This window comes from Podarcis muralis, chromosome 2 (assembly GCF_964188315.1).
Source record: "Podarcis muralis chromosome 2, rPodMur119.hap1.1, whole genome shotgun sequence".
NCBI classification, from domain to species: domain Eukaryota; kingdom Metazoa; phylum Chordata; class Lepidosauria; order Squamata; family Lacertidae; genus Podarcis; species Podarcis muralis.
The window spans coordinates 57,701,662-57,716,262 of record NC_135656.1 but is presented as its reverse complement, the minus strand read 5'-3'; the positions used below and the strand labels follow the sequence as shown (position 1 = coordinate 57,716,262).

The 14,601-nt window shown below is 44.6% G+C and overlaps 2 protein-coding genes across 4 annotated transcripts in view; one reads left to right on the top strand and one right to left on the bottom strand.

Moving 5' to 3' along the window:
- JADE2 (jade family PHD finger 2) overlaps window positions 1-12,714 on the bottom strand; it is a 147,175-nt gene extending 134,461 nt beyond the window's left edge. The window contains exon 1 of one of the 3 annotated variants that reach the window (XM_077924526.1): window positions 12,522-12,714. In XM_077924526.1, the coding sequence (XP_077780652.1) occupies window positions 12,522-12,545 (24 nt within the window). In that variant the 5' untranslated portion in view covers window positions 12,546-12,714. Of the gene's footprint in view, window positions 1-9,268; window positions 10,556-12,521 lie in introns of those variants that run through there. The other 2 variants (XM_028718058.2, XM_028718057.2) reach the window with 2 other exon arrangements.
- The window catches only part of VDAC1 (voltage dependent anion channel 1), a 376,203-nt gene continuing 370,243 nt past the window's right edge, over window positions 8,642-14,601 (top strand). Inside the window, exon 1 of the mRNA XM_028718028.2 lies at window positions 8,642-8,659. The gene's annotated coding sequence lies outside the window, so the exon portion shown is untranslated. The remainder of the gene's footprint in view (window positions 8,660-14,601) is intronic.

Below are 14,601 nucleotides of genomic sequence, written 5' to 3'. Positions count from 1 at the left end.
ATACAAAAACAATTGAACGTGGATAGAATTAAAACCATATACATATATAAAATCTATTTAAAACATATCAATAATTGCAATTTAAAAAGCACAGCACAACCCCTTTCATTAAAAGCAGTCAGTTCCCAAAAGCCTGTTGGAACAAGAAAGTCTTCACCTGCTGCGGCAAGACCAACAAAGAGGAGGCCAGTCTAGCTTCTCTAGGGAGGGAGCAGCTACTGAGAAGTCCTGTACCTGCATCTCTGCCAATTGTGCCTGAGAGGGTAGAGAAACTGAAAGAAGGGCAGGTTCCTATGAGGGAATATGGTCTTTCAGAGAGCTTGGACCTAAGCCCTGTAGGCCTTTATAACCAAAATGCTGAACTGTGCTCAGAAACAGACCGGTAGCCAGTGGAAGTGTTGTAGCAATATGCTTCCTATAACCAGCCCTGGTCAACAATCTGGCTATTTTGATTGGTTATACCTGCACTGAACCAATGGGAACTCTTAACATTTCCCTCTGTGGCTAACAAAAGAGAGGCACATTATGAAAGAAGAGAAGAAGTGACCTTCCAAAAAGAGCTTTAGTAATATAAAGTTTGGGATTCTTATGTACTGAGTTCAATACCATGGAACAGAAGGAGATACACAAGCCAATAAGCCAATAAAATATGGATAAAGTTCCCTCTATAGTATCTATATGGTTCAATAAATATTTTATTTAAATGGTTCAATAAATATTTTATTTAATGCATAGAACTGACTTGGCACTCATTATGTTTATGTTCTGTACTTGTTAGTATTAAGATGCTTAACCACACTTAGGATGTAATCCTAACCATGCTTTAAAACTACAGTCCTAATCTCATTAATCTGGGAGTAAACGCCATTGAACTCAATAGGATTTACTGCTGAGTAGACATGGTAGGACTGCGCTCTTTGTTCCCTGACCCTTCCACATATCTAACTATCCTAGTTGGTTTTCTCTTGGATAATTTTTTTTTTTAGCATTCTACTTATTCCAAGAAAAAGAAGTTTCCAAACTGATAAGAAGGCCCTCTACTGGAGGAAAGAACAAAGCTGAGAAGGGGAGTAGACTAACTAAACAGATCCAAAGAGAAACTCTTGCATTTACACCATCAAGCACAGCACACACACTGGGTGATACCTTGCACCTCTACCATGGGAGAGAGGATTTCCTGGTGCATAACTGAAAAGCAAAGGTGACCCATCCCCCCTCCATGCTGTATGCACAAAGTTTTGGGTTTTGTGTCCAATAATTCAGTTTTTTTCTTTCTTTTAAAGAATCCTGTGAATTCTAGTTCTCATTTTTAAGTTACTTTCTAGTTTTCAATGAGAAATATGCCATAGAATCAGAAACACAGAATCAAACAAAAAAGCTTCAATTGTTTTTCAGTCCCTGTGTTTACATATCAATCATCTTCAATACTATACTCATTTTTTTTCCCATTTGAGGCAAACAACTTCAGAATAACAATACAAGACAATAACTGCAGCATTCCCATTAATTGTGTGGGGGGATCCTGTGGAAAGGATGTGTAAATTATTGCCTTCTCCAGCATCAGATACAACCCCCCAGCATGACTAGGCGCTTCCCATCTCTGGCAGAAATGCTTTCACTAAAAAGTAATCCATTTCCCTTAAAACTACACAAAGTAGTAGTTATGCACATACTGTATCTGAATATGTAATACACTACATGTTTCAACATCTAAAAATATGACAGACCTGAATATCTGAGGAAGCAGCAACTAATAAAGGACCATGAAGGAAAAGTCCCATTATATTTAAAGCCCTGAACTTACCCTTGCTTTTGGATTATCTAGAAACTGAATGGGAGATTGGCCTGTGTGGAAAGTATGGACTGTGTGCCTCCTGTAAACATTTTCCACTTCATAGGTCCCGTTGAAAAGGATGACTCCAATAATTGTAGTCATCTTTCTAAACAAAGAGAAAAGTTACTTCCTGCTTCTTCCTCTGCCAGCTCCAACATATGAAAAATCTAGATCCATTCAATCTAGCTTCACCCCTGGTTTTAACATTGAAACAGCCTTGATCACCTACACAAGTGAAAGGACAAGGAGACCCTTCTAATTTTCCTGTACTTCAGTGACCAACTCTGCTTAGTTTCCAAACAAAGCAACTTCAAAACACTGGCTATGAAGTTGGCTTGTTTAATTATGTTGGATGCAGCTCATGTACATAGTGATAAACCACAGTTTAGGATCACAAGCTAACTTGGCCAGTGTTAAGGCTCAGTAATGGACTAGGTCCATTACTAGGTCCATTGAGAGCCAGTGTGGTGTAGTGGTTAAGAGCGGTAGTCTCCTAATCTGGGGAACCGGGTTCGCGTCTCTGCTCCTCCACATGCAGCTGCTGGTTGACCTTGGGCTAGTCACACTTGAAGTCTCTCAGCCCCACTCACCTCACAGAGTGTTTGTTGTGGGGGAGGAAGGGAAAGGAGAATGTTAGCCGCTTTGAGACTCCTTAAAGGGAGTGAAAGGCGGGATATCAAATCCAAACTCTTCTTCTTCTTCTTCTAGGTCAGCAGAACCATCATTTTCATGACAACCCTTGTTACAAGTCTGGCAAATCTGGAACTATACTTCATAATCTGATTAACACTGATGGTCTTTACTTGGACTTTGTTTTAACCCATGTGCAACTGTATTTATTCTATGTGCCTATTTTATCGCTTTGTTTTTCATCTTTTGATTTTCTTCTGTTGCTATAATTGTTCTTTACAAAATTAATAATAATAATAATAATAATAATAATAATAATAATAATAATAATAATAGACCAGGCAAGAAGCAATACACTTGAAGCCAAATTGTGACAATACCCATTCTGGGCATGGTTACACCCACCTGAAGAATCAAGTTTGTATTTTGTGGGTGCCAATAGATCTAGTGTTGTCGCTGGAGGTCAGTCACATTACGCACCTCCTGCCATCAGCTTCAATCCCTGCTGGCCCAACTACAGTTATTCATGTTCCAGTAGTCTCTAAATTAAACTACAGCACTGCACAGGCAACTACTTTGCAAACTCCTCAGAAACTTCATTTATTTCAAAATATAGTGACTATGCTGCTAACCGAGACTGGCTATAAGAAGATTGAGGGTTGCTTACAATCAAGCAGTGCCTAAGTTTTATTAAATGAATGAATGAATGAAGAAAACTGTAAGTTGCTTGTCCAGCTAACAGTGGATGCCAGTCAGTTTCTGGGCACAAGTGGTGGTGCTGGCCTTTAAAGCTCTAAATGGCTGGGGACCTGGGTTTCTAAGGGGAATGGAGCTATAGTGCAGTGGTAAAGAATCTACTTTGCATGCAGAAGGTCCCAGGTTCAATCCCTGGCATATCCAGAAACTCCTGTCTGAAACCCTGGAGAGCGGCTGCCTATCAGTGTGGACAGAGCTGAGCTAGATGGACCAATGGCTTGACCCAGTTAATGGCAACTTTCTATGATCCTAAAGGGCTGCCTCCTTCCACATGCGCCTCCCCAAGGGTTGGCATTTGTCACCTGAGGCTTTTCTTCAAGCCCCCTTCTTCTGAAGGTGGTAATTAGAGAGGGGGCCTTTTTAGCTGTGGTGCCCCCACATTTGGAACGCCCTTCCCAGGGCGGCTCACCTAGCCCGATTCCAGTGCCAAGAGAAGACATTTTTATAGGCCCAGGTCTTCTAGGATGTCAGCTAGATGATTTTAACCTGGTGATTTTAACTGTTCTCTGCTGGTTTTGGATACTCTGCATTTTTGTGCTCTGCTGTATTACTTTACATAGCTTTAATCATCAACAGCTATATCATCGTTGGATTTGTTCTATTATCTTGCAAGCTGTTGTGCGAGTTTGCTGTCTGAAGACAGCATGTAAACATTTTATTTATTTATTTAGCAGAGCATCAGTATAAAAATGCTGCTTTGAAAGGATTGTTTGGCCATATTCAGAGGTCACCGAACACCACATATTTTCTCTCTCTCCTGCCCCATGACTCATGCAGCTTCCATCTGAAATTGCTTGGTCTCTGGTATCCAAAAAGCAGCTAGTTAGATGGATCCAGTGAAACTACTCTACATTTTTGTCTGTGCAATCACCCAGCAAAAAGCTACCAAAGAGTTGCATTCAGACATTTCAAGATGCAACAAGGGCTCAATTACTCTGATTGAGGGGTTAAACTAGCACTGTGTGCTTTGATCAACACATACTTCTTAGGGTTGGGAATTTTTGATTTTGCTTTAGCCACGCTCACTATCTTGGTTCCTGGAGCAACTTCTAAGCTCATTTAAATTTAAAACAAAACTCTCTTGTGTTCACTTTGTCTGCTTTGCATTTTTCCATATCTAGGAGGATTTTTTTAATCACACATATTTATGATCCTACTTTCCCTTTCTGACTCTCTTTATTCTGCTAACCCTTTGGTTATCCAAAGACATATCCAGACAAACTAGCAACAGAGACAAGAGTGGCTGGGGAAACCCAGTCAGATGGGCGGGGTATAAATAATAAATTATTGCTATATTATTATTAAGTTAATGACAACAGATGTTAGATACAGGGAGGAGAGATGGGCATCACCAACATAGTAATGTCTAAGCATAACAATAATAAAATACAACTAAGCATAGCCCACTCTAAACAGAATTATTGAAAGATGGTGGGTAGCCAAATACAGAATATGCATGCTCCAGGCCCTGATTTGGGAATCCTACAATAACTGGCAAATATGCACCTTGAAAATGATTTGGCAACCAACTTTCAAAGCCAGCTGCTGGCTGCACTAGCAAAGGGAGAAAAATGACTTCTACAGTCTACAGCTTTTAACTGAAAGCTATCTATCCCAGTGAAGTCATAGTGCTTAATGTGTGAGACTAGGACCTGGGAGACCAGCGTTCAAATCTCCACTTGGCCACAAAACTCACTGGATGACCTTGGGCTAGTCTCAGTTTAACCTAACACACAGGGTTATTGAAGATTAAAGAAAGAGAGGTGAGAACCAGCTATGCCACCTTGAACTCCTTCGAAAAAAGGTGGCATATAAATGGAATGAATAAATAAAATGATAAATAAACTCAAGAGTAGTAACCCTAGCAGCAAATTTATCTTCTCCACAGTTATCTGTGCACTGTTGTCCCAAACTATTCAACATCTTCCCCAAATCAGAAGCAGCTCCAACGTATGTATCTGACAACTGACAAGTCATACTTCAGTCTTCTGTTCCCACAACTTCTCACCTCCCATTTTCTGTTATTTATAGAACAGGAATACTGTTATTTATAGAACAAGATCAGAAGGTTAATGAAAAATGTGCGTTAGTGCCAGGAGTACCCAGGGCTCCATTCACACAGCCAGATTTGACAGGTTACAACTTTCATTACTCATTTTTAACTTCATACAAACAAGGTTAAGGCAGGGTAAACATAGTCAGGCCTTAAGATTCTTGGAAACAGAACAGAAGTTAATGCGACTTTAAGATACCTATTTGGACTAGCATGACAGAAGTCCAAAGAAGCCAAGGTTTCAATATTTTCAATAATTATATAAACAAGGCAATTTCAGCAGGGACAGCTTTTCTCAATTCTGCATGATAAAAGCTTTTCCTGACAGAACTCCCTCTTTTACCTAACATTAAAAGTTCTGTCCTCCTCAACATCTGACCATGTTAATGCAGGCAACTATAGTTATTCCAATTATATCCTCAGTGGCAACAACCTTAGGGAAATTCTGAGTAAAACCAGCCTCCATAAGCAAAGAATATGTTTACCTTCCTGCCCTGTTTCAGCAGCCTTGGCTGTCAAAACCCAAGCTGAATTTTCCTACAGCAAACTTGACCTTTATACAAACTATTTTTCATTCAGTCTCAAATATGCTTCAACTTCAGGGGCCAGCAAATGTTTAAAGGTCAAGTATAGTTCTTAAAGGCCAATATTGCTTAACCCCAGTGAGAAGATGAGGGAAGTGAACTGCTGCCCTATCAGGAGCCAAAGACTCATTTGCAAAGGTCTTTCTGATATTGTTTTGCATGTAGATTTACCAAATTAGTGCACTGCGTTTAATGACAGTTGGAGGAATAATCAATTGCCTGTTTGCAAACAGCTGCTGCTGCTGCTGTGCATAAGGTTCACAGCACCTAGGGATCTATACAGCTGCATCTGAAATTCAGTTGCTTTTTACAATGATCAGGTGCATTTTCATCTTCCTCAACTTAAAACTACAAATGCAATTTCTAAGAGGGGTGCTGACAGATTCCCTAGCATCTGAAAAGGCAATTAGGATATTATATTCAATTTAGGTCTAAAATTAAAATGCTGTTAGCCGCACGATCAAAGACGGGCATTTGATTTGTAAGAAAAATGTGCTCAAAGTTTCAAGGGTGGAGGGCAAAGAGATTAATTTATATCCCAGAGTGACAGCTGGGAGGCCCCAACAATTTGCAAAGCTACTTGAAGAAATCAACCTTCTGGAGATTATGTTTTTTCTTTATGCAAACATAAGCAAGGAGAGATTAAAATGTTTGCTTCTATGAACTCAATTCCACAGAAGATGAAGGAGAGTAAGCAAGACAAAATGAGAAATGAGAGGGACACGTGGAAAAAGCAGGGACCATCAAGCATCATTTACTGAGGAATGAAGAGTAACAGAGGAGTAACAGAGGAAGCTGACTGAGGGAGAAACAGGCAAAGAGAAACTGACTATCTTTGAGATGCTTTGAGGGAGATTAACCAACAGTTAACACAGTTAAATGCTAACCTGCATTTCTGTTTACTTATAAGTTTCTGGACAATAATCCAGAATCTACCAAGCAGTCCTCATGATTTACGGTACTTCCAGGTGTTCACAGTCCCACCAAAGGAAGGAGGCATCCACATATCAACAAGTAGCAGACAAAAAGGATGAGGATTGCAATTAAGAACAGGAATACAGAGTGAGCATGATCATGTTGCTGTGGGGCTTACTGAAGCTATAGAGAAGATGGGTACCTGGGCATCTTTGAGGGCTGCTAATACTATTAAGGACTACAGGAGGAGCAAAGTTAAACAGAAGAGACAGTCCCAGTGTGCCAGCAATGGAAAAGTATCAAAAGAAGGTATGACTGTCTCAGTGGCACAGGAAAATAGCAAGGGGTGTGTGTGACAGAATAACTGACAACATAACAGAAGGGTAAGGAGATTCCATTGAAGCATGGGTAACAGCAAAGTGCAGAATGCGTCAAAGAATGTTAAAGAGTCAAGAGAACAATCTTGGGTAAGAGTAGGAAGCTCAGGCACTGCTACAAAAATCACATGTACAAGGAAGTCAAGCCCTAAGAGTTTGGAAAAGGAGCAGAGAACAAATGGGAGATGGGATGGGGTAGGCAAGCTGTATGGGAAAGTTTTTTTGTTTTAAAAAAGATTAACACTCATTTTAAAGAAGTGTTGAATGAGGCCTAATCTAATCCCTTGGGAAACACAAGAATGAAGGATTGGGAGGGACTGGGTGAGCTATGTGTTTATTTTCATTCCATGTTGATTCTGAGCATCTTCCGACACCCAAATTAGCCTAAAGATTCCCAGCCATTTGTTTGCTTTCTCCTTCACCAGTATTCAACCTCCCACCATGATGAAAGCTCAGGAGGCTGAAGGCCAGAGGCAGTTCACATAGTGCCCTACAGACATTGCTGAACTACAATTCCCATCATCCCTGACCTGCCAATTGTGCTGGCCTGGACTGGTGGGAGCTGGAGTCCAACACCACCTGCGGGGCCACAGGCACCTCACCCCTGCTGAAGGGTATCTCCCCCTATTCAGAATGCCTGCCCTCAGCCTGGAAAAGATGACTGACCAAGCGCGGGAAAGACAGAAAGGTGTTCAGCACTTGGGGGGGGGGGGGAGGAAGTATAAGCAGCACCTGTAGCAGAGAAGAATGTTTGAGTGAAGAAAGATCTGCAGGGGTTAAGCTGACAGAGGACTCAGCCCTAGAGACCAAACAACCATAATGGAAGAAAAGGCCTTTTGGTTTAACCGTGAGGGAGGTAGCATCTGTCCTCAGGGTCATGTAAACCACAACCAGCCCACACACCTCTGGGACGAGGGGTGGGCTTCCAGGTCAGAACCTGCGCCTTGCAGGTCTCTGTCCCTCTGACTTCATATAAATGCACTGTACAGAAAGCAGCCGCAAGCGGGGCATCGGGTGTCCGCACGAGGGGTGGGGGCAGCAGGGCAGGAAAAGAGGATGCGCCGCCCTCAGGAGGAATGCCCAGCCCAGGCAAAGTGCAAAGCCTGCAAGGAAGTGCAGGGAGGGCGGCAGTGGGAGGGAGGGAGGGATTCAGTGGCAGAGATGGAGGAAGAGATGAGACGCCCCCGGAGGAGCCCGTTGGGAGCCGGGAGAGTTTGAGAAGGTAAACAACAGCCACGCCCCCTACAGTCCTTCTCCCCACCGCGCAGCTCCGTCGCAGCCGTTGCCTGTACATTTCCACTCCCAAATCTCTCCATGCCCCCCAGCGGCGCGACTCTCGCCCTGCCCCCTCCCAGCCCGGGCAACCGCCCACCGCCGTCGCTGGGCTGCGCAGCCCGACTGCAAAAGCCACCGGCACCCCGGAAAAGCCTGCGCCCTTCCAAGCCCACCCGGGCTCGCCCACCCTCGCCAAGGAAAGGCGCCTCTTCTCCTCGTCTGCCTGCCTGCCTGCCTCCTGGGCGCATTGTTTGTGTCTGTTGCAGGAGCTGGCAGGGACCCCACAACCCTAGCACGTGAGAGGAGCGGATCATGTGGGTGCAGCTTCAAGACATGCAAAGGCTCCAAAACGTGCTGCGTATCAACAAAAATGAAACTCGTGTCTCTGCTAATTGCCGCGCGAACCTCTTTTTACTCGCGGATACAGGGCACAACACACACACGCACACACGCCGCGCACTTTTCGCCCGCCACCCTTTTTTGCCCCTCGAGCGCCTTCTTCCCCCTTCCACCTCAATAAAACGTGTTTAACTCCCCTCTCCCGGCGACCCTCTTGCTTCGAGACCTTTTGGGGTTAGCTCTGCCGCAGTCATTAATTCGAGGAAACGTTTCCTGAGGCTTCTGATCCTTTAAAAAGTTGTTGTTTACATTCCTGCCGCCTCCCTTTTAAAACATGACTGACCAACATGCGCAATCCATGTCTAAAAACGCTACACACTCTTCCACCCCCCCCATCCTCCTTTGCAGGCAGCACAGTCAGGGAGCAGTAAAACAAATGCGGGGGGGGGGGGTCGAGAGAAGCTGCAAAAAAATAAAAAATGGAGCAATTCTCCACCCTTCTTACCTTGCCTGGGAAAGAGCGTCCTCCAAGAGTTGAGACTGTCCCTCGGGTTACCAGAGAGGTGTGGGGAGAGATGCTCCAAAAACGTAACCGCTCATGGAATCTCCCTTTGCAAAGACTAATCCGGCACCATTGCGCAGGGGACAAACCATCCCCCTTGTAGGATCCGAAGATGCTGCCCTTCTTTTAGGAGTAGATACAAAGTAACTCCATGGATGCAAAATTAAAAACAAAAACAACAAAAAATCAATTCCAAAGAATTGCTTCCAGCTGAGATGGCCGCTCTGTGCAAAATCCGGCGAGCCCTGCGTGTTCCTATTTCTTTTTTAAATCCAGACTTCTTTTCGGATCTCTTTGCAATTGCCCGAAATCCTGCGACTGCCCTTTTTCTTCTTTTCTCTTCCGACCCCCCTTTTCCCCTGCTGGCGAAGAAGGGACTTCTTCAAAGGAGTAGTATATAAATTAGGGTGATGCTGGCGGTTTCACCCCACCTTCTTCCTCCCCCCCACGCCCCCTCGCACCCCCTTCCCTCAATTTCTTATTTTCTTGTTTGTTGTTCCTCCCTGACGAGCAGCAGGTCCAGGTGCAGCGGCGGCGGCGGCGGCGGCAGTAGCAAACGTGGGTCCCATCCCTGATTGTGTTCGGCATGTGTTGCCTCCCACCCCAACGCACTGCTCACCCACCACCCCTCCCTCGCCTTCACCTCCCTCCGATGCGCTGAGTCCCCATCTCTTTTCTCTTGTGCCCTGGGCAGCTGGAAAGAGGTCGGGTTGCATACACGGGCTCGCTCTCCTTTTCTCCCTCTCTCCTTCTCTCCCTCTCTCTCTACAAGCCTGATCAGGTCACTTTCGCAATGATCTTCAGCCTCGCGCGCGCACACAACGGCGGCAGCAGTGCACACACAGATCACAGAGCTGCAACACTTTCTTTGCTTCCTCCCCTTCTCATATATACACACTCCCCCTCTTTTTTCCTCTCTCTCTCTCTCTCTGCGCCCCCCCCCCCCACCGCGCCGCTTTCACCTCCCCGGAGCTATGCACAGGCGTACACACTAGCCTGCTGCTGCAACCTTACAAAAAATAAGCTTATACTTAACAAAATCTTTTGGCGCCATATTAATGACGTACTTCAAATTTGCCATTTCTTCCTGCGTCAAAAAGACGTTTCTTGCAAATAACAGATGAGGTGCAAGGCGGGCGGCGAGGGATATTAAGGGGAAAGGAACACCGAGCAAGAAACCTCTTCCGCGGGAAGGAGGAAAGAGACCCTCGCAGCGAAAACCGCGCGTGGGGACTGGGGGGGGGGGGGAGTTCGCATTCGCTAGGAGGGCACGGGAGGTGAGGGAGTGAAGCAAGCCGGCGGGGGGGGGGAGGTTGCAAATCGAGATCGGAACAGAATCGTTTCCCCGCGGGTTACAAAAGTTACGCGGCCACCTCTGTGCTGAAATACTACCACTCTGGAGAGAGACGGGCATGGGGGGGGGTCGCTTTTAATTCAAATAGTTATCCAGATCACTTACAGCCGGGAGCATGCTGACGTTAAGCACTTGCTCCTTTTCAGCAACCGTGCCAAAGGGGGGGGGGGGAGAGAGATTGAAAGCAGGAGTTGAACGGCAGGATTCGACACCCCCCCCTACACACAGAGATGGGGGGGGGGCGCTTAACATTTTTGCCCCATTGAGCCTGTTTGTTTCGATCCCTCCCAATGCCCTCTTTTACTACCGAAAGGTTTCCACAGGGCAAAGAGGAAAAAGAACTTTGCCCAGTTTGCACAGGAAGAAGAGGAGTCAGGTCCGCCCTCCTGTAGTTCTCGACTTGACCTTGTGATGCACAAACAATACACTTCAATCCGTTGCTGGAAGGGTGTTTGTTGCTGTTGCTCTTGCCTGTCTGTTTTCTGTGGTGGCGGCAGCAGCAGCAGCCGCTGAGAAGAGCTCCAACATCCAGCTGGCCACACCCACCGCTGCCTGCTTGAGGCAGGCACCTACTTCTCATAAAATAACAGTTATTTCACGCAGGGGAGGCCTTCTGCCTGATCAACTGTCGCCCACTCAAGGCAGCAGCCTCCCCCAAGTGCCTCCTTAACCATCGCACACCACCACCACTTGTTAATAATGCTTTGCCTTTCTAGAGTGGTTCCCACTTAACTGAGAACCTTGTGCATTTTCAAAAGTAGAACTTTCCTCAGGAGCTGCTGCTCAAAGCTCTGGGTTCAAGATGTAGGCTTGCTAAGGGATTTTACAGTGGTACATGTGCAAGTGTTATTCAGATGTACGAAAACAAAATTTACCTCCCAACATAGGGTTTCTTATTGAGATGATAGCTACATTCTCCTAACACTCAACATTGCAGTATTGTGGTTAGGGGAAACGTAAAGTGCTATGCTGTTGCAATTCAGGCAGCATCTCTCCAAGATATCAGACAGCGCTACCTGGAGATGCCAGGGATGGAACCTGGGACCTTCTGCAAGCAAAGCAGAAGCCCTATCACTGAGCTACCACCCTTGTCCTAAAATATGAAGGTATTTATTTATTTACCTCATGTATTGGAACTATACATTCTAGGGTTTCCATATGTCCCGGATTTCCCGGACATAGCTGGAATCCAGCTGTCTCTAGCAGTGTTCAGGCGGAATTTGGGCTAATAAGAATAATAATAATACTATTTATTTCCCACCCATCTGGCTGGATTTCCCCAGCCACTCTGCATGGCTTACAACATATATAAAAACACAACCAAACACTAAAAAACAAAATATCCTAGTATACAAGCAACATAGTAAAAGGTAAAGGGACCCCTGACCATTAGGTCCAGTTGTGACCGACTCTGGGGTTGCAGCGCTCATCTCACTTTATTGGCCAAGGGAGCCGGGGTACAGCTTCTGAGTCTTGTGGCCAGCATGACTAAGCCGCTTCTGGTGAACCAAAGCAGTGCACGGAAACGCCGTTTACCTTCCTGTTGGAGCGGTACCTATTTATCTACTTGCTCTTTGACGTGCTTTCGAACTGCTAGGTTGGCAAGCAACATAGAAAACCAATAAATCAATAGAAAACAACAACAACAACCAGTTTACAGTTGTACCAAAATTAAAATAATTGCCAACCCCAACTAAACATTTAACCAACACCAACCTGACAAAAACAAAACAGAGGAACCAAAATTAGAACCATTTAAAACATTTAAAAACATTTCAGCCAGTTGCCCCAAACCAAGAGTTGTTCCACCAATGTCCCAGTGGCCTCCCAGGAGCCTTTTACCTGTTCAGGATGAGTCGGCCTCATGCCCTAGGCCAGGTGGAAATGGGCCTTGCAGCAGGGAGCAGGTCTTCCTTCCAGCACTCACAGCAGCAGCAAATGTCCAGGAAAATCCAGACGTATGGAAGCCCATGTCACAGTGCTGTTTTTGCCTATTTATAAAAAAAAAGCTCAAAAACTGCATAATTTAGCTAAAACAAGGTCAGCAGCTCTGCAACTTTGAAAAAAAAAAAAAGCTCAACAACTTTTCTGTCCGGATGTTCACTGTTTGAACCCCAGTAGAACCCCAATACATTCAAACTATCTGGGGATGCCTCAGAGCCACTGCAAGATTCAGGGGAGTTGCCATTTTAGGAAAACCATTCATGTGTTTCCCAGTGAAGATTTAAAATAAATAAATCCCAGAGTTAACACACATCCCTCAGCAATTATATTAAGAAAAGTGATCATTAGGGTATATTCCACAGGGAACAAATGGAACTTAGCCAAATGAATGAGGCCTTCATAGTAGCATTCAAACTGTGCTTAGTTTTAACTCTGTGGTAATATTACCACTTGGCTTTGAAAACACAAAAGAGGATAGATACTCTGCCCAAGAAATGCACCAGGGTCTAAAAGTTTATAATAATATTACCACAGAGTTAAAACTAAGTGGTAAGGTAATATTACCACAAAGCCTAAGTCGCTACAGATCACTGTGTTGCATTCATTAAACCATGCTGCCTCTGATTTATTGATGACTAACTTTCTAGCATATGTACATTAGAAGTGCGATAGTGATATAAATTGCTGGTGTATTTTAGAACCAAAGAAGCCACCTCATACACAAGTTTCTAGGTAGATAGTTTGGCAGACAAATGGGTCAGTTTATCACCTTGTTCCCACAGTTGTGTTTAGCCCTTTCTGATCTGCCCGGCTACAGAACCACATCCCATGGAACATATCACATTGTTTTGGGCCCTTGGAACACACATGTCCTGTGCCAGAGAAAGGGAATAATTAATGTAATACAATTAACATTCATCATATGCTAGATATTTTGGAGGGATCCAGTGGGGTTTTCAAGCCCTTATCATAAGCATGGTTTGCCTTCTGTCTGGCATATGGAACAAAATATCAAAGTGTACTGAATTGGCATGATCATCAGCAGGTCATGACAGGGTGAAGAACTGGATGGGCAGGATGGTTTAGCTGCGGCACATATGCTTTGCATACTCCAGTATGCAACTGAATACATCAACAGCAGAATCACAATCTCCATTTTGCTCTATCTCTCACACTTGTTTGAACTAACTGGAGTTGTTTTTACTAAGGCCAAAGATTTTATCAATAGTAGATTGTCTTCTACTACTCGTGGCTTTTTAGCAATCATAAGCAGCATTCCCCTCTCACCCCACCAGCCCATTTCCACCAGCTTCCCTTTCAGAAATACAAACCCTCTTCAGGTGTCCTGCGTTTGTAAAATAGTAAGACCAGTGGCCATGCTGGCTGGGGCTGATGGGAACTGTAATACAACAACATCTGGAGACCCGCAGGTTCCCCATCTCTGATCTACACGATGCAGCGACACCGTTGAGAAGGAGGTCTTCATCTGGTCAGTTTCAGTGACCACGTGGGAACTCCATGTATTATTCCTTCAGCTTCCTAGGAGTCATAACAACACGCTGGTGTATTGAATAATTAGACATTCTAGAAAATAATTATTGGATTAATAAATAAGAAACACAGTTTATATAATACTTAAAGTGGGGCAGGAAATACAGAGTTCAGCAAGCATTTGCTCACTGCAAAAATGAATATAATAATAAATGTAGTAAGGTAAAGGTCCAGACCATTAGGTCCAGTCATGACCGACTCTGGGGTTGCGGCGCTCATCTCACTTTATTGGCTGAGGGAGCCGGCATACAGCTTCCGGGTCATGTGGCCAGCATGACTAAGCCGCTTCTGGCGAACCAGAGCAGCGCACAGAAACGCTGTTTACCTTCCCGCCGGAGCAGTACCTATTTATCTACTTGCACTTTTACGTGCTTTCGAACTGCTAGGTTGGCAGGAGCAGGGGCCAAGCAATGGGAGCTCACTGCAT